The sequence below is a fragment of the Aedes aegypti genome, chromosome 3 (genome assembly GCF_002204515.2).
Source record: "Aedes aegypti strain LVP_AGWG chromosome 3, AaegL5.0 Primary Assembly, whole genome shotgun sequence".
Lineage (NCBI taxonomy): Eukaryota > Metazoa > Arthropoda > Insecta > Diptera > Culicidae > Aedes > Aedes aegypti.
The window spans coordinates 149,576,617-149,602,274 of record NC_035109.1 but is presented as its reverse complement, the minus strand read 5'-3'; the positions used below and the strand labels follow the sequence as shown (position 1 = coordinate 149,602,274).

The window sequence follows — 25,658 nt, the reverse complement described above, 5'->3', positions numbered from 1 at the left end:
TGAAAGAATTACTGAAATCGTTGGAGGAGTTTTAGAAAGAATCTCTGAATGATTTCGAGGCGAAATTTCCCTGGAGACATTCCTTGAGAAATCTGTGAAGGATTTTCTTGAGGAATGCTGTGGAGATATCCCTGGTGAAATTTGCATTATGATTTCCTGGGGGAAGCCTTGGTGAATCCCTTGAAGAATTTCCGTGGGAATTTTCGAAAGAATCCCTGGGCGAATTTTTGGTAGAATTTCTGGAGCATACTCTGGAACAATTGAAATATAACCAATTATTTCTTGGTAAATTCTTTGAAAAAACAAAACCATGAAGGAATTACTGGAATACCCGGAGAAATTCTCAAAAAAAATCTTTAACCCTCTAATACCCAAATTTTTGTTTTCGATCTAAATATTATTTTTCGTTATCTAAAATCATTCTAAACACGGTTTGGGCAATGATTTATTTTTCTTCGCAAATTTATGAATTTTGGTTTTTGATTTTTATCATTTTTATTTTTGAACATCCCTATTCTTTTCAATTTTTTCTTGAAGCCTCTTCTGGTTACTGATTTTTGATAATAATAAAAATATGAGTTTTTACTATACTTTTGAAAATATGATTTTTTTTTAATTTTTTCTGGAACATATTTTATTTTCCGTGTAACTAACGGAAAAACAGATTTGAAATCATTTCAATACCATCAGGCTCTTCTTCTGTGATAGGTTGATCGTAGAAAAATATAAAAGGTACGATTTTTTATAATACACGTTAAATGAATCCTAGGCATTTGTAGGTTATATAAGAATGCAATTTTTCAAACAATGTTCAATAATACAAAATAGTTTCAAAAATCATAAAAACTTTTTTATATGCGTGTTATGAGTCAAGGTTTAAGCCAAAAATAAAATCATTTTAATTATCGAGCTACGAAAAAATACACAAAATTCCAAAGTGTACCCCGTCTAAAGGCGGGGTTGGGTATTAGAGGGTTAATATCCTAGCAAAATGATCGTAGATTAAAATACTCGAGATATCTTTGAAGTGGATTTTGGAGAAATTCCTAAGGATCTTCTTCTTCTTCTTTCTGGCGTACGTCCCCACTGGGACAGAGCCTGCTTCTCAGCTTAGTGTTCTTTATGAGCACTTCCACAGTTATTAACTAAGAGCTTACTATGCCAATGACCATTTTTGCATGTGTATATCGTGTGGCAGGTACGATGATACTTTATGCCCTGGGAAGTCGATAAAATTTCCAACCCGAAAAGATCCTCGACCGGTGGGATTCGAACCCTCGACCCTCAGCTTGGTCTTGCTGAATAGCTGCGCACTTACCGCTACGGTTATCTGGGCCCCGATTTCCTGAGGATATCCCTGGAAAATTTCCAGGAGAAATCTCTGGAAGATCCTCCTCAGGAACCCCTGGACAAATTGAAGTAGTAAATCTTGGAAGAATCCCTGGTGAAATTCTAAAGGAATTCCAGGAGGAATTCTCGAAAGAATCTTTGGAGAAATCTCTGGAAAATATCTGATTTATGTCAAGGGGAAATCTTTGAAAGAATTACTGAAATTCTTGAAGGAGTTTTCGAAAGAATCTCTGAATTATTTGGCGGAGCAATTTTGCTAGAGAAATTCCTTTGGAAGTCCCTAAGAATTTTTAACAGGAATTTCTTGAGAAATTGCTGACGGAATTCTTTGTAAAACCCTAGAGGAAGTCTGAAGTTCCTCTGCATGTATCCTTGGAGGAATTTGTGAAAAGTATCTGAATTATTTCTTGGTGAAATCTTTAAAGAAATCCTTTAAGGGAACACTGGAGTACCTTAAGAAGTTTTCGAAAATATTCCAGAAGTATTTCCTGGCAATTTGTCCCTAGAGAAAATCCTTGAGAAATTCCTGAATAAACTTCTAGAGAAATTCCTAAGGGAATCGATGGATAAATTCCTTTAAAAATCTAAGCTGGTGATTTAATTTTCAAGAGGAATCTATAGTCGAAATCTTTGTAGAAGCCATTTCTGGAGGAATCCGTGGTGGAGTTCTCGGAGACATCCCGTAGAGAAATTTAAAGAAAATGTCTAGAAGAAATCTTTGAAGAAACTACTGAAATCCCTGGAAACGTTTTTGAAAAAAAATCTCTAAAATATTTCGTGGTAGATTTTTCCAACACAAATTCCTTTAGAAATGGCCCTTACTTACTTAATCGTGTCTCGACTGTTAAGTCCGGCTCTCCGCATAACACCTTCAAGCGCAATATTGAACAACAGGCACGAGAGTCCATCGCCCTGTCGTAGTCCCCGCCGAGACTCGAACGAACTGGAGTGTTCGCCCGAGATCTTCACGCAGTTTTGCACACCGTCCATCGTTGCTCTGATCAATCTTGTGAGCTTCCCGGGAAAGCTGTTCTCGTCCATGATTTTCCATAGCTCTACGCGGTCGATACTATCGTATGCCGCCTTGAAATCGATGAACAAATGGTGCGTAGGGACCTGGTACTCACGGCATTTCTGGAGGATTTGCCGCACGGAAAAGATCTGGTCCGTTGTCGAGCGGCCGTCGATGAAACCTGCTTGATAACTTCCCACGAACTCGTTTGCTATAGGTGATAGACGACGGCACTTTGTAGGCGGCGTTTAGGATGGTGTTTGCACGATAATTTTCACACTCCAGTTTGTCGCCCTTTTTGTGGATAGGGCATATAACGCCTAGCTTCCACTCCTCCGGTAGTTGTTCCGTTTCCCAGATTCTGACTATCAGCCGATGCAGACAAGCGGCCAACCTGTCCGGGCCCATTTTGATGAGTTCGGCTCCGATACCATCCTTGCCAGTGGCCTTGTTGTTCTTGAGCTGTTGAATGGCATCCTTAACTTCCCTCATCGTGGGAGCTGGTTGGTTTCCGCTGTCCGCTGTGCTGACGTAGCCATCGTCTTCGTTGTCCTGACCTTCTGTGCCTATGTTCTCTGCGCCATTCAGGTGTTCATCGTAGTGCTGCTTCCACCTTTCGATCACCTCGCGTCCGTCCGTCAAGAAGCTCCCATCCTTATCCCGGCACATCTCAGCTCGCGGCACGAAGCCTTTGCGGGATGTGTTGAGCTTCTGATAGAACTTCCGCGTTTCTTGAGAACGGTACAGCAACTCCATCTCTTGGCATTCCACCTCTTCCAGGCGGCGCTTTTTGTCCCGGAATAGGCGGGTTTGCTGTTTCCGCTTCAGTCTGTATCGTTCCACGTTTTGCCACGTTCCATGTTGCAGCATTGCAGCCCGCGCTGCATTCTTCGCCTCTAAAACCTCCTGGCACTCCTCGTCGAACCAATTGTTTTTTGAGCTCCGTTCCACATATCCGACAATGCTTTCGGCAGCGTCGTTAATGGCTGCTTTGACTGTCCTCCAGCATTCCTCAAGAGGGGCCCTATCGAGCTCGCCCTCATCCGGCAACGCTGCCTCAAGATGCTGCTCGTACGCATTGGCGACATCCGGTTGTTTCAGCCGCTCGAGATTGTACCGGGGCGTGCGTCGGTACCATACATCATTGATGACGGATAGTTTTGGGCGCAGTTTCACCATCATCAGATAGTGGTCGGAGTCAATGTTAGCGCCACGATAGGTTCTGCGTTGGTTATGTCGGAGAAGTTCCGTCCATCGATCAAAACGTGGTAGATTTGCGATTCTGTCTGCTGAGGTGATCTCCAGGTGTACCAATACGGGAGGCTGTGCTGGAAATAGGTGCTACGAATGGCCATATTCTTGGAGGCGGCAAAATCTATCAGTCGTAGCCCGTTCTCGTTCGTCAGCCAGTGGGTGCTGAACTTTCCAATCGTCGGTCTGAACTCCTCCTTCTGGCCAACCTGAGCGTTTAAATCTCCTATGATGATCTTGACGTCGTGGCTTGGGCAGCGGTTTGAGCTGCGCGTAAAATGCGTCCTTGTCATCATCAGTGCTTCCGGAGTGTGGGCCTACAGAATTAAAAAGAAAGGAGGCATTTTTTGGAGAAATAGCACGAAAAATCCCTTGTGAAATCCTAGAAGAATCCCTTCGAGAATTCTCGTAATAATCTCTCGAATCTATTGAAAAATTCTTAGAAGAGTCTCTAGAGGTACCATTGGAAAAAAAAATTAGAAATATTTCTTGATGAGATTTTTTAAGAAATCACTGAAGGAGTTACTGCATTCTCTGGACGAGTTTTTGAAAAAAAAACCTCTAAAGTATTTCCTGCATAATGTATCTTGAGAAATTCCCTGACAAAACCTTGGAGAAATGTGTTTTTACTCTGATATGGTTTATATTTACTCTTCCCAGTTATTGTTGATATGGTAGGAAAGCAAATCATTCCTATCGTCCAATGAATTTTCATCTTGAATATACAAGATATCTAACTTTGGAGGTTAAGATCATGAATTCACATCAGAATACGAAATACAAAAAAAATATGAATGTACACCAAAACATGTAGCAAAAATGTTTTTGGTTTGCTTCACCATCAGGAATAATGTTAAATTAATGAGAAATGTATTTGACATGGAATTTAGATCAAACTGCGGTGGAAACGGATGAAACTTGCTCTATTTTGGTGGTCTTTTCTTTGGAACTGTTATACAATTGGATCAGAAAAACCTGAGATATTCAAGTTGATCACGATAATGGACTAGCAATTGCTGGAAGCTTTTAAAATTTTATAAAAAAAAGCCTTTTGACAAACAACTATGATGTTTAATTTATATGAGTGTAACGATAGTAATGATCTTCACGTTTAACTGTTGCAATCATTTATTGTGTAGCCTTTGAAGAACATCTATGTTTACTTATGTGATTCAAATAGTATATTTTATTCTTTCTTGTCTACCAGAAACCCTTTCTCCCACATGAAAGGCATGAGCTTTTCAATAGTTTTTACAAACCGAACGTTGGTAAAAAGCTGTTTTCGGTACTCTACTCCATCCTGATCCATAGAGCCCAGCAAATCCATCTTCAACTCTAAGTCGGGCATCGCCAACATCATCGCCAGGGCTTCCATGGATAACACGCAAACCAGTAATCCGTGAGCCTGAATATCTTCGTGAAGCTCTCGTCGTGTTGGGATTGGTGTTTTGGCATGTAGCCTTTGCATCCCTTCCACCAGGTGCTGATGGTAGTGATCGATCAAGTGATCGAACTTCTCCCCCAGCAACACACATGTTATAATTGTGTATTATCAACTGATATATGACCAAAATTAGTCACATATAAGTTAATAATACACAATTATAACATGTGTGTTGCTCGGGTCCGTCCTTACGGCAAGCGATGCTGAATTGACTATGAAGTATAACAAATCGAACGAGGGTGAACCGTAGAAGGATATCTGATAGTCGAGCTGAAATCAGTGAGATTCATTGGTTGAGCTATGTTTAAACTTGTTTTCAGCTAGGGCAACTCACTAAAAGAAGATCGCGATGGCTGAATTGAATGTTGTTTACCCAAACATCACCATGGTTTAGTACGTTGAACTTCGTTGGATCCAATTTGAAAAGTTTGCTGGTTTTTGAGTAGACTTTTCCTCTCATTGGTTTCTGTGATCAAACCATGTAATCAATTATCGAAATGTATTCATTTGATAATTTACTTACTAGAGATTCGATGATTTCGGCAGGGTATCCGAGCTCCTCCAATGCTTGTAGATACGAATCGAACAAAGGAACATAATACTGTTCGAATTCAGCTGTCAGACCATCAGAAAACATTCCCTCTTTGAAGTCGTCAGGGTAGGAACCATTCTAGGGACATGAAGAACCTCAAGATAATTTTAATGCGATGGAATAGCAAATTCATTCAAACCTGTTCATAGTAAACCACGGAAGCAGCATGGAATTTGGCTAACTTTTCCAACACATTTTCGCAATCCTGCTGGCTCAATCCAGCGTTGCATTCTTTCATTTGATAGCCGGTCAGTTTTAAATCTTCCATGACAATCACGGTGAACGGGTCCGACGTGACTTTGAACACACTGAAATTTATTTGAACATTATTCATTTGATCTCCGGTTTTCAATCCACACCGGGCAGAATTCGAATTTAGCCAGATCAAAGGAGTGCATTTGTCAGAGTAAGAGTATTTAAATATTTGCTCTCACTGGAAAGGGTGCATTTTGTCAACTCTGTAAAAGAATACTAAGAGGTGTACTTAGTCTATCCTGAAAAACTGAAAATGTACTATTTAATAATGTGTTTGTTATAACTTTTTTTCTCTCAATTCTAAAGTCGTTGATTGCATTAATGCTTTCAGTGACCAACAAAAAGATTTCCAAAAAATAGAAATATTTATTAATTACTTTTTTCGCTTAAATATTGCAAACAAGTGTCAGAATTATAATCACAGATTTTAACAGACAGCTATAATGTTATTTACAAAAGGTTGGACAATATTTGTTTGTTCAGAAAACTAGAAGAACTGAGAAGAGTGATTTTTTAAGCAAGCATTGCACTTTGCGAAAAAGGACCACGTGATTATTGAGCTGAAATCGAATTCAGGTTAACTTCTGCGTTCATGAGTCCTCTCATGGCGTAGTGGTAACGCGCCCCAACTAGAGATCAGGGAGTCGTGAGTTCGATTCTCACTGAGAAGACGTGTAACTTTTTCGCAAATCTTCACATCAATTTGTCCATCTAATCCAATTGCAAATTATATGTAATGTTTAGCTTTTCGGTAGATTCATGTCTGACTCACATCATATTCAAGAGTCTAGGGTCTGGTTCACTTCATATTCCAGTGATTCAGTTCTGATTCACTTCATTTCCTAGCGATTCAGCTCTAAATCATTGGAATTCTAAACTCGAATTCTCTATCTTATCTGGATCAGAAGATATAACTAGCTTGAAAAGCTTAATTTTATTTACTCACTAGCAGCAACTAGCGGATTTTTTTTTAAACTAAAAAGAACATGCTTGAAATGCTCAATTTTACATGCTCACTGGAAATTTTCTCGACTTCTCAGGGAATAGAGTATCTTCGTACCTGCCACACGATATACACATGCAAAAATGGTCATTGACATAGTAAGCTCTCAGTTAATAACTGTGGAAGTGCTCATGAGACACTCAGCTGAGAAGCAGGCTCTGTCCCACTGGGGACGTAATGCCAGAAAGAAGAAGAACAGGTATAATTATAGAGCATAGGTGTATTATGCGTTTATTTTGAAATTTTAGTGGAATATGTGCTTGTAGATATTTTGAATGAGATATTTATTTGTTGGTTCATTTTGTGGAACATTGTTGCATATTTATTTATGGACAGTATTGTATATTTTATTGGTATCTTACTTTGGTATGGTAAAATTTTCGATTATTTGTTGACGTAAAATTTTCGACTTTTTGACGTAAATTACCCAACTAACAATTCAGAGCCATAAACAAGCATGCATGTTTAATTATTGTTCAATAATGGTAATGACAGCTAAATAAAAATTTTGCTCTATAAAGAGCTGAGAAGGTGCTTTTTTAACACACATTTAAGTCAATGTTCTACGTTATGCATTATAATGAATGAAAGTTGAATCGCCACTTATTAAACGTTTCCAAAGATTCTTATTCGACTAGTCCAGATTGTTTTACTAATTGAGCAAGACATGTTTCCCCCAATTAAAAAGCCAATATTCCACTAAATAAGTGTATATGTATAAAAAGATATACAGAAGACGAACTAACGTTTTGCTTGCGTCGCACTTCAGCTATTTCCACATGTTAAACATAAGCATGAATAAGAGCTGAATAAGTATCTTATAAAATCCTAATTCAGCTTCAGTATCCCGACCAGACGGAAGAAACAAGATTATAACAGAATGTGTTCCCCTGATATGATTTTTTTATATCACCGGTTGTTATAAAACATGTACCGTTAGTAGTTAAAATAACAAAAATTCTAACAAAATTTGCACCAAATTATACTAAAATATAACAAATCCTGTTACAGTTATATCAAAATTATTACAGAATGTGTTGCAAGGATGTTACAAAATAACAAAATTATTGTAAACTTTGTTATTGTTTATGACATCGGATGTTATTGGCAACAAACTTATAAATGCGATGTCAAAAATATGACAAATGTTGTTATAAATGTGTTACTAAAAATAAAACAAGTTGAGAACAAAGCCATGTTGATAACAACATTTTATCAATTTCTGTTATTTTTAACTGCTGCTGATAGGAATGTGTTATAATCTTGTTATGTGGTTCTGGTCGGGATATTATAAGAACAGTTGATTCAATAGATGCCAAAATGACGATTAACAAACACATTGTTCAGCAATAAATAAGCCTTGTAAAATCGATCACAATATAGCTTAATTTCATAAAATGGACTAAATATCCCAAATTTGTGTTGAGTTCCGAATGCATTTCAAAGCTTATAACTTATGCTTTCTTAAAACTTTTGAAATAGCTGTTCAGAAAATAAACATGGTCTGGAAATGTAGGATTATTTTGAAAAACAAAAACAAACATTTGAGCTAAGGATTCCTAGTAGGAGCGAAGTACTGACGAACAAAGCGTGATATTGGCTTGATTGACATAAAAGATCTGAAGACAACATCAAAATTTGGTTTGTTCTTTAATTTTAGATATCATTTCCAGATCTTATTATATATCTATATATTATATATCTATCAAGTTAATATCACTTTTAGCTATCCATATTCTAATTTGCTATTGCTAAGTTTTTTTTTACCTGCTCGAGATGTTGTTCCGTACAAGAAAAGCGGAAATATCTTTGACAGAATTGATTGAATAAATTTCTATAGCGAGCTACATTTGAAATGACATTTCTTCACAATTGAATAGTGCGATCTAAGAAAAATGATTTATTTTACCATATCTGAAAAAAAATCACACGCGTCAAGATATTCGAACATATTTTTATTCAGACGCATAGTCCTCAGAACACTTCATATGATTAGTGAAGAACTAGCCATATGTGTTAAAATTCACGTTAATAAAAAAAAAAAAAAAAAAAAAAAAAAAAAAAAAAAAAAAAAAAAAAAAAAAAAAAAAAAAAAAACTTTATATGATTTAAATATATTCATACAGAGGACTATTTCTTTGATGCATAATAGGTTTATTAAAAGTACAAATCAATAATATATTTAATTAATACAAATATAATTTATAAAATAAATGAATTTCATTTTAAGTAAATGAATCATTGAAATTGAAGTTTTGAACAAACTAAAACTTATTATGAAATTAGATTAATATGAAGATGCATCGAAGCCAAACTTCAAATTTTCAATAACACAAATCTAAAGAACTAAACATCCGTTCAAGCTGAAAACTTAATCGATTGGTCACCACCAGTGTGTGACCAATCGATTAGGTTTTCAGTTTAAAACGCTGCGCTGTCTGGTTCTCTAGATTTGAGCTCTTGAAAATTTGAGGCTTGGCTTCGATGCATATTCACCTTAATCATTTCAGACTGATTTCACTTTGTGTAAATAAACATTATTTTTGACCATCATTGACATAAATTTTCTTACTGTACGCTGAAAATAGCCCACTGAACTCAGCTTGGATCAGCACTAAACAGCAGCTGAATAATATGCTTGTTCAGTTGTTGATTAGGGTACCATGTGTTGATTAGACAATGTCGAATAAAAGCTCCAACATGATCAATATTCAGCTATGAGAGGTTTATCTTTTGCACTGGACGATTTATTCATCAATTCTAGGTTGGCGCAGATGGCAAATTCGAATCCAGTATCCAGACGATTTTTAAATATAGTTGTTATATCATGATAAATGTGTACACTACATTTGAAGCGCCTAGAATTTTTTTTTTTGTTTTAATTATTTTTTGACCAGTCGTTTAAAAGCTGAACGTAAAATGTTTAAAAAGCTGAAAAATAAAGTTAGAATTCAACGACATGCTTTAAAGTTTCTCCAAATTTGTGTGAACAACGCCTGAACAAAGGTTGCTCACAAAAATTATTAAAATGTTATTAAACATGATGCTGAATAAAATTGCCATAATGGTGTTTGTTGAATGAGTGAATGTTAGTTGGGTTTATGCTTTTGAAAATTTAAGGGTTTTCTTCGATATGTCTCCTCCTTTATTTTTTCAAATAAATAGAATAGATGTGTGGGATAGACCTGAAGTAGTGGTTAAAAAACAAATCTTTCATGCCCAGGACCTGGGATCGGAAAGGAAGTAAAGCAGTCGTCCCTTGATAAACTAGCGTATGGTTGAAAACTTGTTAATAGGGATAAAAAAGAATAGATGCTTTTGTCATTTTTAAGCATCATGCCACAAGACTGGCAAACTTTGACTTTTGGAAGATGAAGTATACTGCTCATAACTGCATAACAGTCACATTCGACATTTTTGACAATTTCGAGTTAATACCGGGGAGAGTCATCAAATGACAAATACTTTCGATCAACTTACTAAAATCTGTGTTCTAGGAAATTCGAAAAAAAAAAATACCAAGTTGTTTTGTCACATTAGCAATTGTAACCGCATAACAGTCACATTGAGAATATACATGAGCCTCGTAATGCAGTGGCAGCGAAATTTCTATCAGAAATATTTTCTGACTATTCACCCTATAAGCAATATGAGTTGTACAAAATGTCAGCCTCCAATAAGCACTTTTGAATTCTTAGTATTTTTTTTAAATATCAGTTCCCTCCCATACTGCAATAAAATGCAAACTTGGTATCCCATTTACTCAATGCTTACTTTTGTCGAATGTTACAAATATGCAATTATGGGCAGTATAGTATAATTCAGAGCACTGAAAAATTTTTGTAACAACGTTTATGTCAGAAACAGTTATAAATAAAATTATGTTTTCTTCGATGAAGATTTCACAAAGAGGAACGGATTCTATAGTGCACATTGATTAGTTGGGAATTTTTACGCATGATGGCTCCCGCTCAGAAAATGTTACTATATAGAGCCAATATATTAATTATGACGTTTCATATTTCAATTTACTGAAAGTTTGGAAGAATGATTACTTTGGAAATGTTGCTCATTGAATAAATATCTATTCACCGCATGTATTTTTATATGTAGACCTACCCCCGTTCCCCACCAATGTTTGTTGTCTTCAGAAATGTTACTAAGGAAATATTTCCAACCATTTGTCTCAAGATTTTTAATTCAATCTTGAAGACTGGTACTTTCGAAAAAGTTTTACTGTTGTCATTATCGGGTACCGTGATATCGGGTGAAATTGATCGTTTTCACGGTTTTTCTTATCTGTTTTTTATGATGTTGATAATGTCAATCATCTCATTGCTGTAAAGCAAATACGACTTGAACATCATTGGCTCATATACAAATAGTTTTTGACAAATGTGTTTAAAATGCTAAAATTCATCACTAAAAAAAATATCGGAGGATCTTATTTTGGGGTGAAATTGATCACTTGTCAATGCGATAATTGTTAGTTTTGAAAACAACTTTACTTACCATGACCGCACAGTTAGGGATCAAATAGTGTTGAGTCGAACCTATAAAATTCAATAAAACAACATAGAAAACATAAAATTTCAATAAAAAAGCACGAATTGAATCGTTTTAAACTGGAACTTCGGTTAGTAAACTATTTTGAGTGTAATATTTACTTAGGAATGCATAAAAATTAAAAATTCTATCAGTTTCTGAAAACCATTTTGTGAATCAATTTTCATATTATGGATTAAATTGTGACATATTACGGATCAGTGCGCAAAATTAAGAGATTGCCAACTCAATGCATTTGTATCGTATGATTTGATGAAAGTTAACAATGTGTTTGCAGTAAAATAGCAGTGTTGGAGCTGGAAACAAGGGGAAATGTCCTTTTATGGACAGTTAAGAAAGAAATTAGGAATGGATCAATAAATTTAACCTAAAGGTGCTTTTCAGTTAGTTTACACTTTTGAAACACCCTGCTATGACCATTCAACCATGATAATAGTGCTTGTTTGGAAGCATATTTCATTTCTAAATAGGTTGCTGCTCAAGATTTATGCTTTTGGAGATTTTGTTGTTGATACTGTATTTCAGTTACTAAAACATGAACTGTTTTTGCTCCTCACCAAGTTATTCACCCATTTGTGTCTGCTAAAAATGAAATTTACATAGCTTGATGTTTTATGAGTTTTATCCTTAGTGCTATTGCCTAAAAATCATTATTCGGTGGTTGAATGTTGTGCTTACATTACAAATGGTAGAAGACAAATAGTATGACCTGGCAAAAATATGTTTTGCGTCAACGTTTTTGTTTCTAACAAGTTATCCGATGTTGAACGCCAAAATGATCCGTAACTGTGGGCATGGTACTTAATTTAGCTTCCTAAATTCGAATACAATTACTAAATTCTCAGCAGAACAATATTTATGAATTTTTGCTGAAGGTGTCTGGGTTCGATTCCCGGTCGGCCCAGGATCTTTTCGTAATGAAAATTTCTTTGACTTCCCTGGGCATAGAGTATCATTGTACCTGCCACACGATATACAAATGCGAAAATGGCAACATTGGCAAAGAAAGCTCTCAGTAATATCTGTAGAAGTGCTCATAAGAACACTAAGCTGAGAAGCAGGCTCTGTCCCAGTGAGGACGTTATTGCCAAGTAGAAGAAGAAGTGGGGAATTTCCTAACATCAAACAAAAATTAAATTATTTCAACAAAATGAGCAATTTTGTACGAATTTTGATGATAATATACGTTTTGGAGATATATTGTTAGCATCCTCACAAACTTTCAGGCTGACACCATGTTCAGACTCTTGGTGCTCAACACACAATTCGGCAATAAATAAGTTAAGCAAAGGTCATTTACTTCGGATTACATTGATATTGATGCTGCATTGGTAAAATATAGAATCGTGAGATACTATGCACAATTTCACCCGAATTTACGGTATATATGTCGTTTCTCCAGAATCCGGCATTACGAAATTACGGGCAAGCAAACGAAATAACTCTACCGAGAACACCAACTATTTCACTGCATCGACAGATATAAATGTTTTGAAATTTCAATGATCACTAGCACCTCGTAGTGCTAGAATATCGAATTAACCAAGCATACATATATTTTTGGTATTTTTTTTTCAAAACTGCAGAAAAATCGCAAATATTTCAAATTTTGCGAAGTTATCTTGATTTATAGTGGCCGTGCGGTTACCGGCGTCAGTCATTCAGGCGTATTGCGCCGCGAAGCGTGGGTTTGATTCCCGCTCCAGTCGGTGGGAACTTTTCGTCAAACGAAAAATTCATCACTCGGCCACTGGGTGTTTCGTGTTGTCCGCTGCCTAATGTTCGTGATTGTTTAGTCTGTACAGCCTTAAGTTGAATACGGTGTAAATTGTCTTTTAAATTTGGGGTCAACTTAACCCGTAACCTTTCTTTCGCACAGGCAGAAGATTTAATGGTTCTATACCATTTCCCGGAAAGACATTTCCCGGAATGACCCATTTCCCGGAATACCCCATTTCCAGGAAAGATATTCAAGTATCACTAAAATAATGACCGTCAATGAAATCTATTCACCTTTTTTTTTCAGTAAGTAAGGGCGGTTAAGGTTTGGGCTAGATGTTTTATTAGATCGAGGATTTTTATGGGTAGGATTTTTTTTCCAAACAATCCAGTGTAATCTTAGTTTAGTCTATGTATATATCATAAAGACAAAATTTTCTAGATCTCAAATCCCTTACAACTGTAGACTTACTATAGGTCAATAATCAATGAATGAATAATCTCATGTCATTTTAAACCTCTACTATGGTACTATCTACAGTCTGCAAAGAACTTTTCGGCCGATCTATTTTCGTGTTGTTCTGGTAGAGTTATTATTTTCCATACTATTTATATTTTCATTGGACAATTGTCTTTCTTTCGCTGTCTAGCCATTTGGCCGAATGGGTCGTTTAGTCGAATGCCGTTTGGCCGAATAAAGAACAAAAAAAAAACATTTAATATTTTCAACGCTTATGTGTAGGATTTATAAGTGTTGCCCTGATCAACCAGTTATATGATATGGTGGATCGCTATATATGAGCTCCAAGAGAATACAAAAAACTATCCGTTCATTCAGGACGAAGTTGTGAACTCGCGTCAAGACTCTAAGTTTATGGTTGGTTCGTCTCTGGGCTACCAACGGTGTGCTCGGGTTTGCATAGTTTTTGATAGTTTCATAAGAATTTTTCCCTTCTTTTAAACATAGGCTATTCTTTCAACTTGTACTGGTTTCATTACTATTGGCGATGATTTAGCTTATATTTTAAATGGGAATTTTCCCTTCTTTAAATCATTTAAAGTTATACTGATATAATAATTGTTTGCATTACAATAGCTTAAATTTTCATAAGAGCTTTTTCCTTCTTTTGATCATAGGCTGTTCTTTCATATTTGAATAATTTTCATAGTTAATAGAACTAAGGCTTATGATAAGTTTATAGTCCTAATAAAAATTATACCAAACGACTCGCTGAACACTTACGTTAACTGTTTCTCCGTTGTGAAAAGAAGAAGCTAAACTTGTGGTTGCTAGAAATAATTTAGTTTACTAAGTATTATCAGAAGGATTGAAGCAAATCGATGCTACCGAAAGACGAATAAGTCGTAAACCGTTTTAGTAACAGTCAAAAACTGACTACAAACTCAATGCGAAAACCTATGCTGTTAGCTATTAGTGCTAGCAGAGAAGAGAAATATTGCTTACATTGACTATTCCTTGAACTAACACTAAAGAGCTGTATATCAATGATGATTTATGCTTCTTTCGGAATAAATTGTTCTTTGAAATTCATTACAAATGTATGCTAACTGTAGTTCATTATTGTTTTCAATTTCGGCCAAACGGCATTCGTCCAAATGACCCTTTCGTCCAAATGGCGTTCGGCCAAACGGCATTCGGCCAAATGACTCGGAACCCTTCTTTCATACATAGGCTGTTCTTTTAAGTTGTGTCATGAAAACAAATGGCAATGCTCAGACTGATAAACAAATACATCAACATCCAATTATAGCTACTGCCATTGGCATAGATAATCACCCTTTTTTTGAACAATTGTCGTTCTTCCGAAATATACCGACAGAAAAATGTTTGGCGAGAAGGCTGCTAATATTGAACATCATAAATTTTCCCTTCTTTCAAACTTAGGTTATTCTGTTGAGTCATTGATTTATACACAAATTATTTCACGCTAAAACTAGACATATTTGATCAAACCCCCCCTTGTCAATTTAGTAAGGTTTGTGATGCTTCCCACAACTCTTTCTCCACCTTTGGAATGAGATATTAGCATGAACTTTATCCTGTTATGTGGGTTTTTAATTAATATCATCTTCTTCTTTTTTTTCTGACATGATGTTCTAACTGGGACAAAGTCTGCTTATCGATTCCATGTGCATATTAGTTCTCCCACAGTAATCAACTGATAATATTTTTCGCCAATTGACAAAGAAATTCTATATCCTCGAAAATAGAAGAATTTGCCAACCCGAAAAGATTCTCGATAGGCGGGATTGGAATCCACGTCAATTATCTGTGGTCCGCGTTGATCTTTACAAAATTTTAATATTACACACAGGCAAATGGAATTGAAATACATACAAACCCTTTATGAAAAGTCGCCATGAGAAATCGGATTGAAATTCACACATTTGCTTTGTCAAACAAGATATGAGAACAAAAAATCGAGTCAAAGACCTTGCGCTCTTGCATAAGAAAAATAGGTTTGAATTTTGATAGTCCAGTTCGCTTCGTGTAGGGTTCTTGTAAGCCGTTCAGTTCTGGCAGTTCTATCGCTAAACAAAATCTGCGAAAGTTTATTATTGGTGCATTCCGGGAAGTGGCATTCCGGGAAATGGGTTTCCGGGAAATGGGTCATTCCGGGAAATGGTTTTCCGGGAAATGTCATAGAATCGATTTAATAATTGACATAAGGGATGCTAAATTTCGGTTCTATACCATTTCCCGGAAAGACGTTTCCCAGAAATCATTTCCCGGATACCCCATTTCCCGGAAAGACATTTCCCGGAATGACCCGTTTCCCGGAAAACCATTTCCCGGAATAACCCATTTCTCGAAAAGCTACTCAATGGTAAATAAAATAAGAAATTTCCGGTTCTATACCATTCTTTAAAGCAAAGTCATATCTGAACCATGAAAACAATGTGACAAACCTAAAGAATACTCTGTAAAGAGCCACTTAATTGTCATGGATTAGCTTTTCGACGTTCATACCAGCCACGAAATGCATAGAAAAGAATGATTTTAGTCACCCCTAAGCCCAATGTCACCCCGCATGGCGGTAATATTTCATTGATATTTCAATGCTTAATTGCATCCTCATTTTTTATGTTGAATAAAACTATTTTAAAATTTAGAATTTAGCAACAGGCAACGTGATTTTATTTTTTGTCTATATATTTGAAATTCTAATTTGAAAACCAGTTTTACCGGTTAATTTAGGAGCATAATAATTAAACATATTCCTTCGAAAGCCATTAAAAAACATTTGCAAATTTTGAAATAATTCGAAATAATATATAATCATGTTGCTATCTACCATATTTTTAGTTTTTTTTTCTAATGGATCGAAATTTTTAAAAGTTAGGTTTTTTTCAGACTATCTAATTACAAGCTTGATAAGTCTTTTAATATATCACCAATTATGGGGACGGACCTGGTGTAGTGGTTAGAACACTCGCCTCTCACGCCGAGGACCTGGGATCGAATCCCATCCCCGAGATAGTCACTAAAAATTTCAGTGACGACTTCCTTCGGAAGGGAAGTAAAGCCGTTGGTCCCGAGATGAACTAGCCCAGAGCTAAAAATCTCGTTAATAAAGTCAAACCAACCAACCTATCACCAATTATCTGGATTTCATTTCCCTTATAAAGGTTTCAAGCTATAGACTTACTTTAAGACTTAATAATCTCAAGACAAGGTAATAATAAATCTTCGAGCTGTTTAGTAGAATACCTATAAGTAGATGAAAAAATCGAATTTAGTACTATACCATTTAATTCCACCAGAGTTTGTATCCTTTGACAAATACGCGTATTTCGACCTCACCTGTAAGGCCGTCTTCAAAGGATACAAACCCTAGTGGAATTAAATGGTATAGTACTAAATTCGTTTTTTTCATCTACTTAATCTCAAGACATCTTAAGCCTCTATACTATTTTTGTGCCCGGTCCATTTTTGTGTTATTCTGGTTTAATTATTATTGTCCCCACTGTCTACATTTTCATTGGACAATTGCCCTTCTTCCTTACATAGGCTGTTTTTTCGAGGTATGCTATTTGAACAATCAATAATGTTCAAACTGATAAATAAAACAACATATAATTCAGTTATAGCTACTGCCATTTTCATCGGAAAATCATTTGAAAATTTGCCGTTCTTCTGAATCATATTGACAGAAACATTTTTGGCTTATATTACACATAAGAAATTTTCCCTTCTTTCAAACTAATGTTATTCTATTGAGTAATTGGATTATATCAGGGCTGGGAATTGTAATAGTAGTGGGCTTGAATGTCGCGAAACTCACGTAGCTCTTCTTACTACAGTAGTTTGAAAACGTGAATCTCATCAAGTAGCCCATTTTGAGTGCATGAATTTCCTAAATCATTAATGTCATCGAAGGCTGTAAATGCGGGAAATGCTCCGGAAAATATGATATTTTTATACAGTAGTTTTGGGTTGCCTTTAGCAACGGGTGTTTTACTATATTCTAGGCAGGCATTTTGCCTACAGCACCGATAGGCTGAATTTCACTGGCTTCGCTGACTGCGATTTGCTCTGCATGGCTACTGTGTCGTGAATTCCATGACTTTTTGCAATCCTGGATTATACAAAAATTATGTCACGCACAATTTGAACATATTGGACCAACTGTCTTCTTGTTATTTTTATAAGGCTTGTGACGCTTCTTCTAACTCCTTCCGCACCTTTGGAATTAGACACTAGCTTGAACTTTATGATCTGATAGTGTTTCAATTGGTATCATCTTCTTGTTTTTCTTTCTGGCATGACGTTTCAACTGCTTCTCGGCTCGGTTATTAACTGAGAATATTCTTCAGCAATTGACTATGCCCTCAAAAGTAGAAGAATTTTCCAATCCTAAAAACCCTCGACCGGCGGGATTGAAACCTGCTATACATAGCTACGGTCTTGCTGAATAGCTGCTGATTTATCGCTATGAATTTTCAGGTTCCGCAAAAGTTTATTTTCAGTACATTCCGGGAAGTCTCATTCCGGGAAATGGATTTCCGGGAAAAGGGTTTCCGGGAAATTTGTCATTCCGGGAAATGTTTTCCGGGAAACGGCATTCCGGGAAATGGTTTTCCGGGAAATGTCATAGAATCTAAATTTCAACTTTTTTGAAACCCCCTCTCCCCCTTTGTCACGTTTTTTGTATGAGTCCTCCGAAGTTTTTGTAAGGCTTGTCACGCTTGGCTTGACCCCCTCCCCCCTCGGAACGTGACGAAATTTGTGCATGACCCCTAACTTAAAAGAAAAATAAATAAATTGCATAGAATTGCGTTCAGCAAAGTTGTACATTTAGTCAAGATGAACACGTTTACTTGTGTTTCTCGTGTAGGTCCTCATATTTTCAGGTAAATGGTTTATAGTTTTTCATCAATAATTTCTTTCAGTCAAATCATTATTAGTTTTGATCTCGTGAATGTGAAAAATATTCTTAAATATGTTCAAACTCAAATTCTGCCCGAGGTGCTGTGAAAATTTCAATTAAATTGGTCTATACATAACTGAGATCTAAAGAGGCGCAATCAATTCTATAGCGCTGTCATCTGGCTAAAATCTGTTCCTGGTCCAGTATGCAATCGTATTCCTCCCTACCGTGGTCCAAACTGCACATTTTCATCCTTCCATAGCTCCTCGAATGCCGGCAACAACGTCGAATAGACGTCCATTTCCTTTGGGAACGCTCTCATCATGTCGACCACCTCCCCGCCGAAAACCTTCTCCGACTTCTCCTTCACAATGTAATTCACCTGTTTGGTCTGCGACTCATTTGCGCCATTGTCGTGCACTTGAACTTGCAGGGTGACTCGGTGCATGAGCGACATATAGCCGGCAGTTTTTTCGGTTGCATTTGCCACACGCATATCCAACATTGTGAAATCATTTGGCGAAATCTGCAAATCACTGGAAACAACATCTCGGAAGAAGTCGGCGCTTCTCCAGTCCACCGGTTTAGTGATAGGCGTAATTTCACAATCTGTGTTCATTGTAACCGACAGGGAGACGTGTCGTGCGACGTGTTGGACTGAGCTACGCGTAGGATAAGACTGGCGCAGATATTGGCACCGTTGATGAGTGTTTCTGTGTATGCCTAGGGTGGGACTGTTGATAAAATTGCTCGGCACTGAGTGGCGTTTTGCATTTAACGTAATTGAAAAGTTATGTGGAATTCAAATGCTACATAGGTATGTCTGTAGAATGAAATTGGAAATATGCGCTAAAGCAATGAAATCCGAATTTAGTACTATACCATTTAATTCTGCTAGAGTTTGTATTGTATAAAGACGGCCTTACAGTTGAGGTTTTCTTCTTCTTCTTAACATTACGTCCTCACTGGATCAGAGCCTGCTTCTCAACTGTTCCATGAGCACTTCCACAGTCAACTAAGAACTCTTTGCCAAAGTTGCCATTTTCGCATTCGTATGTCGTGTGGCCGGATAGATGATACTCTATGCCCAAGGAAGTCAAGAAAATTTTAATTACGAAAAGATCCTGGACCGACCGGAAATCGGACCCAGCCACCTTCAGCATGGCTTTGCTTTGTAGCCGCGAACTATAATCACTCGGCTAAGAAAGGCCACAGTTTAGATCAAGATGCGCGTATCTGTCAAGGGATACAAACTCTAGTGGAATTAAATGGTATAGAACTAAATTCAGCTTTCATTGATTTCTAGATATTCTCAGTGCTACAAAAACAGTATATTCCAGTGCTTCTTTTTATATCGTTTGATCCCTTTTCGATCCTTGTTTGGACCTGTGACTTCATGATCAAAGGGCTTTCTCAAGAATATTATTGAGTTTACTTCAACAAATGTGATTTAAATAACATTGAAGCTTTAGAAAAAGCAAGACTTTGTTCAACGACCGTGTGACATGGAAAAATTTCTACAAGTCTGGAGGAAAATCTTAAAACCCTAAATCCTCCAGATAATCGAATCACTAAAAGAAAAATTAAAATCTGCGATAAAAGATCTTAAATATTATCTTTTTCCGTTATTTTATTTATATGATGCAGTGACGTAGCAAGAAATTATTGCTAGAAACATTAGGGGTCTTTTGAAGATTTTTTTTTTGATTAGCATACACTAAAAACCCCTTTTTTAAACCCCCCCTCTTCCTACCTACGTCCAAAACAGCCAAATCATTCATATTTTATATTGCAATACCAAATTATCTCAAATTTATTCATTAAAACTAAAAAACAAGAATTTAAAAAAAAAACAAATTTCGGATAATCGAGTCACCGGATAATCGAGTCCGATCTGTATTTCTATAAGAAATGCAGAAATTCCTTAGGAAATTGCATACATTTAGGTATTTCCGCGTAATTATTGATATTCAATTTGCATTGTTAAGAATTTAGAAAGCATATTTGGAGTCGAGGAGCTCAAACTTATTATGTAGAGTTGGATACTAACAATAATCGCATTGACATGTGATCAATTTCACCCTGAAATGAAATATTCCGTTTTTTTGTTTTAGAGATATTTCTTAGCACTAAAATTACATTTGTTAGAAAATTTCGATACATATCCACTAAGACTCACCTTTGTACTTGTTTTCCTGGCTTCAGTTGTTTGGCACAGGCTTGGGGATTGTTCAAATATTACGTAACGCAACAGGGGGAGGGAGGGGGTCTGACATAGTGTTACGGTTCATACAAAAATTTAAAAATTTCCATACAAAAGCTGTTACGTGGGGGAGGGAGGGGGTCCAAAATTGGCAAATTTTGCGTTACGTAATATTTGAATGAACCCTTGGGAACTGTGACCACAATTTACCACAGTTCATCGATTCTGCCAGTCAACCAAAACACAAAGCAGCAGCAGCATCAATACCATCAGACATTGCGCTGCCAATGGTTCACACACTGCTTGAATGTTTTTGTACCTCCACTATGATCGTTTTCGGGCAGCCATCTCGAGGTGAATGATTGAAAAAAATATTAAATAATTCAATCGCTAATATTTTGCTTGTTTGTTTAACTAATTGAAATCTATTAGCGCTAACAGCAAGAGCACAACCATTCCGTTTCGATACATATAAACAAGTTCAATTTCATGCTGCATTTATCGAGCAAAAATGCAAAACCCCGAAAACCGGAAAAATCGTGTCACCACTGTGCTCGAGTCATTTCGCATTCGGGTTTGAAAAAACGTTGGGAAGAAGAAGATTACAGTTTTGTCATCACTGGTCCCTACCTCCTCACGGTACTGGCCGAAGTACGAGCAACCTTAGGGAAGATCGGGTAACCAACCCCGGTTGAAACTTTGATCGTATAAGTAGATGAAAAACCGAATTTAGTACTATACCATTTAATTCAACTAGAGTTTGTATCCTTTGACAGATACGCGTATTTCGACCTCAACTATAAGGCCATCTTCAGTGTCGTGTACTAGACTCGACACTGAAGACGGCCTTACAGTTGAGGTCGAAATACGCGTATCTGTCAAAGGATACAAACTCTAGTGGAATTAAATGGTATAAAGCCTGTCCACGTTAAATTTCGGACACCCAAATAATGGCAGCAAAAAAAAGTTACTCATAATTCAACAAAAACAATTGTTTATTTCAGAATAAAAGAGTTATATCTACAAAATAAACAGTTGACAAGGATGTTAATCCTTCTTTCTGTAAAATTCTCGAACTTTCTGTGGTACACCCGCCCAGAGCCGTAGCGTTGCCTCCTGGCGCCCTTGGCGAACCTCTATTTGGGCGCCCCCAAAGTGTAAGCTCATTTTCTTCTTTTTTCATTGTATTAGTTTATGATAAACATAACAATAATCAAAAGAATTCTTTTTGAACTTCTATAGCTAGCTCATTAAGCAATTTAATTAAGCATAATACTGATCAAACTTGAGAACTACCTAAATATTCGAATACATCATACTGTTGGTAAACTACTAAAAACTTTTGATTAGGAAAACTATCAAACCATTAGTAAATATTTTAAAAAAAGATTTTTTTGTTATTCTAAATTACTAATAACATGACTACAAAAACCTCTTTTTTGGAAGATCAGCAAGTATTCAAAACATCTCCAAGAAAACTCCGTTGCTTTATTTTTGGATTTTTTTTATTAAACTTTCTTCTAATATTTAAAACAAATGATTGGTTGATCCTTGCAATACAATTACACAGAAAGAAATGTTTCATTAAAAAAAACTTAGGTATTTATAATTTAAAATTTTAAATAAACTAATTTGTTAAAATTCATCCAACCATAATACAAATGAAAAATAAATCAGAAGATTTATAGAAAAAAGGCAGAGTTTTAAATTTGAAGAGAGACCGAAAAATATATTTGTTAGTGCATAATTAATCATTCTTTTTCCAAAATTACGGTAAGATTAAATCTGTTTTGGTCAGTGTGTTTTTTTTTTTGAGTTTAAGAAAATGGTTTTCATAAAATTCTTTTACAACCATGATTAGCGGTTATGTGATAATTGTATCAAGGTCTTCAGAAATTGGAAAAAACTGTGTAAAACTATATGAGTATAAGCCAATCATAACATTCAAAGAACCCTTCTCAGAATTATTCCTAGTTTTCTGTCACAATGACATCAATGTCACAATTAAATCTTACGGAAATCATGTTCAAAATTATGCTGTGCTCCAGAACACATGAGAATCTTATCTGTAATTCTGTGTATTCCTGTTAAAGATCCAGTAATCCTGCCCAATATTTTTTTAGAATCCTATTCTTGGTAAGATTTATGTTAGAATACTGCTATAAAGTTGTTAACAACTATATTTAGTTTACTGTGAGATTCATGATCAGGAATCGTTTGAAAGATAGTATTGGAATAATACTCAGGATTCTATAAAAATGTTTATCGGGATTTTTGTGGCAAATTCGATTATTATGCAAATTGTAAAATTGTAAAATTATTATGTAAAATTATGATTTTTTGGACTTGATTTCTATGCAGCAACTTATCTTCAAGATTAGTTGGAAAACAATTTTACCTATCAATTGATCATAAAGACGTGGAAGCATTCTTGTTAATTTGGTTAAACTTGGTTTTAAGATCAACTAAATGTTTCTTTTATTTTTGGAAAACAATTACAACGGAGATTGCAGCATTAAAGTAGTTTGCGTAGAGTCTAGCTGCTTAACTAACTTGTTTTTTTTTGTTTTGCTTTTTTCAAGTCATAATCAAAAAAAAAAAACAAAAAATCTTAGAAGAGTTAAAAGCAACGTAGAGAGTCAATAAATTGAAATTTTATCTTAATTTAGAATTAGAGAGAAGTAAAAAATGCATTAAACAAATCTTAAAGACAATAAGTGAACTCCTGTGCATTGGAGTCAATTTTGATGATGATATTTTTCAAATGTATTTGAAAGGGTAAACAATCTTCCGCAGCCACTGTAAACTTGTTTGCTCATCGATGCTACAAACAATCACATAAGAAAATGATAAATAATTGTTCAATAATAACTCCAAGAATTTCTCTCAGGCATCTTCAATTTTATATCCCAGCAACTTCTGAGACACTTTCAGCTTAAATTACTAGAAACGATTCAGAAATTCATCAAAATATTTTAATTATATGCAATTTTGTCTTCGACTATCTGGGAAATTTTAAAGAAGCGCCCTCACAAGAAATGCCTTTTTCAAAATTTCACCATATGTCACTCATTTTGGCGCCCCCTGAAGGCTGGCGCCCTTGGCGGTTGCCAACCTGGCCAACCGCATGCTACGGCACTGCACCCGCCATCCGTGTCCGAAATTTATCGTGGATAGGCTTTAGTACTAAATTCGTTTTTTCCATCTACTTGTAGGTATTCTACTAAACAGCTCGAACATTCATTATCATTTGATCGTATGCTGACAGGGAAGAGGGTGTTTGCTTCTGCAAACCTGGAGCTTCTGTTAGGAGCGGTTGACAACAGCTTCTGTTTTCCATGTCAGGGGCGGCTGATCATCGTCCGAGTGCCAGAGAAGGACTCTCAGCTTAACTGTGCGCTATGGCCTTCCGAACATTTAGGTCCTCCGGAAATCTAGGAGGTTTGTGTCAGGCCCTGCAACGAGACATACGCATACTTGCCGACGTGCTGAAGGAAACGTAGCGTTGCAGGAAGTGTGTTGGAAGGGATCAATGGTGCAAACGTTTAGAGGTAACCATACCGTCTACCAGAGCTGTGACAACACACACGAGCTGGGAACATTTTTCATAGTGATGGGTGATATGCAGAGGCGCGTGATCAGGTGGTGGCCGATCAATGAGAGAATGTGCAAGTTGAGGCTCAAAGATCGGTTCTTCAACTTCAGCATAATAAACGTGCAGAACCCTCACTCCGGAAGCACTAATGACGATAAAGACGCTTTTCATGCGTAGCTCGGTCATCAGGACCTATGGTGGCACTAACATCGACTCTGACTACTATCTGGTGATGGTTAAACTGCGCCCAAAACTCTTCGTCGTTAACAACATACGGTACCGATGGCCGCTTCGGTATGACTAAAGCGGTTTAAGCAACAGGGGGAGGTCGCAGCTGCATACGCGCAGCACCTCGAGGCTGCATTACTGGAAGAGGGTGAGCTGGATGAAGCTCCTCTTGCTGGAGAACAGTGAAAGCAGTTATCAATAATGTAGCTGAGAGCAATGTCGGATGCGTGGGACGTAGTCGACGGAACGATTGGTTCGAGAGGAATCTAGACAGATTCTGAAGGAGAAGATTACAGCTCGAGCAGTCATGCTGCAGGAAGGGACCCGATAGAACGTAGAACGCTTTAGACGGAAACGGCAACAGACCCGCCTCTTTAGGAGAAAAAACGCCGCCTGGAGGAGACGAAGTGCGAGGAGATGGAATAACTGTGCCGGTCTCAAGAAACACGTAAGTTATATCAGAAGCTCAAAGTATCCCGCAGCGGTTTCGTGCCACGAGCCGAGATGTGCAGAGATATGGTTGGGAGCATCTTGCAATGGCTGATCTGGGAAACAGAATTGCTACCTCCGGTGGAAGTGGAAGGAAGGGGTAATATGCCCCATCTACAAGAAAGGCGTCAAGCTAGATTGTGAGAACTTTTGAGCGATCACCTTTCTAAATGCGGCCTACTAAATTTTATCCCAGATCATCTTCCGTCGTCTGTCAGCTGTAGTAAACGAGATCCAGTAAATTTGTTTGCTTCGTGGAAGATATGGACATTGACGGCCGAATATTTGAAAAGCTGGCAGACCCGTACACCCGCCTGAAACGCGAGGTAGCAAAAGTTGGACTGGTGAATGCGACCAAGACAAAGTACCTGCTAGATAGTGTTGCGGAGCAGGAAGCAGTGTTGCGATAGACGGGGATACTTTCTAGGTGGTGGACGAGCTCGTCTACCTTGGATCCTTGCGGACGGCTGACAATAACGTTAAACGTGAAATACGGAGGCGCATCATCAGTGGAAGTTGGGCCTACTATGGCCTCCACAAGAAGCTGGGGTCAAAAAA

At 36.8% G+C, this 25,658-nt stretch overlaps 1 protein-coding gene across 2 annotated transcripts; it reads right to left on the bottom strand.

Moving 5' to 3' along the window:
- Nucleotides 1-4,723: 4,723 nt before the first annotated feature.
- Nucleotides 4,724-19,299, bottom strand: LOC5567607. 2 transcript variants are annotated; one of them, XM_021849160.1, is made up of 6 exons: nucleotides 18,813-19,299; nucleotides 5,789-5,957; nucleotides 5,581-5,727; nucleotides 5,392-5,523; nucleotides 5,239-5,327; nucleotides 4,724-5,130 (listed from the first exon to the last, which is right to left on the bottom strand). In XM_021849160.1, exons 1-6 carry the CDS (start codon nucleotides 19,202-19,204, stop codon nucleotides 4,800-4,802), a joined length of 1,260 nt encoding a protein of 419 aa, XP_021704852.1. In that variant the 5' UTR covers nucleotides 19,205-19,299; the 3' UTR covers nucleotides 4,724-4,799. The 2 variants fall into 2 exon arrangements, with proteins under 2 accessions (XP_021704852.1, XP_021704851.1); XM_021849159.1 differs by having other exon boundaries at nucleotides 4,724-5,133; nucleotides 5,242-5,327; nucleotides 18,813-19,298.
- Between the last annotated feature and the right edge of the window lie 6,359 nt (nucleotides 19,300-25,658).

Bases quoted from the DNA above. Each gene is read 5' to 3' on its own strand.
- LOC5567607 (XM_021849160.1), bottom strand. From the start codon at position 19,204: ATGAACACAGATTGTGAAATTACGCCTATCACTAAACCGGTGGACTGG. The intron at 5,524-5,580 runs GTAAGTAAATTA...GTTTGATCACAG, and splicing joins CCGAAATCATCGAATCTCTA to AAACCAATGAGAGGAAAAGT. The intron at 5,131-5,238 runs CCCGAGCAACAC...GTTGCTGGGGGA, and splicing joins TCGCTTGCCGTAAGGACGGA to GAAGTTCGATCACTTGATCG.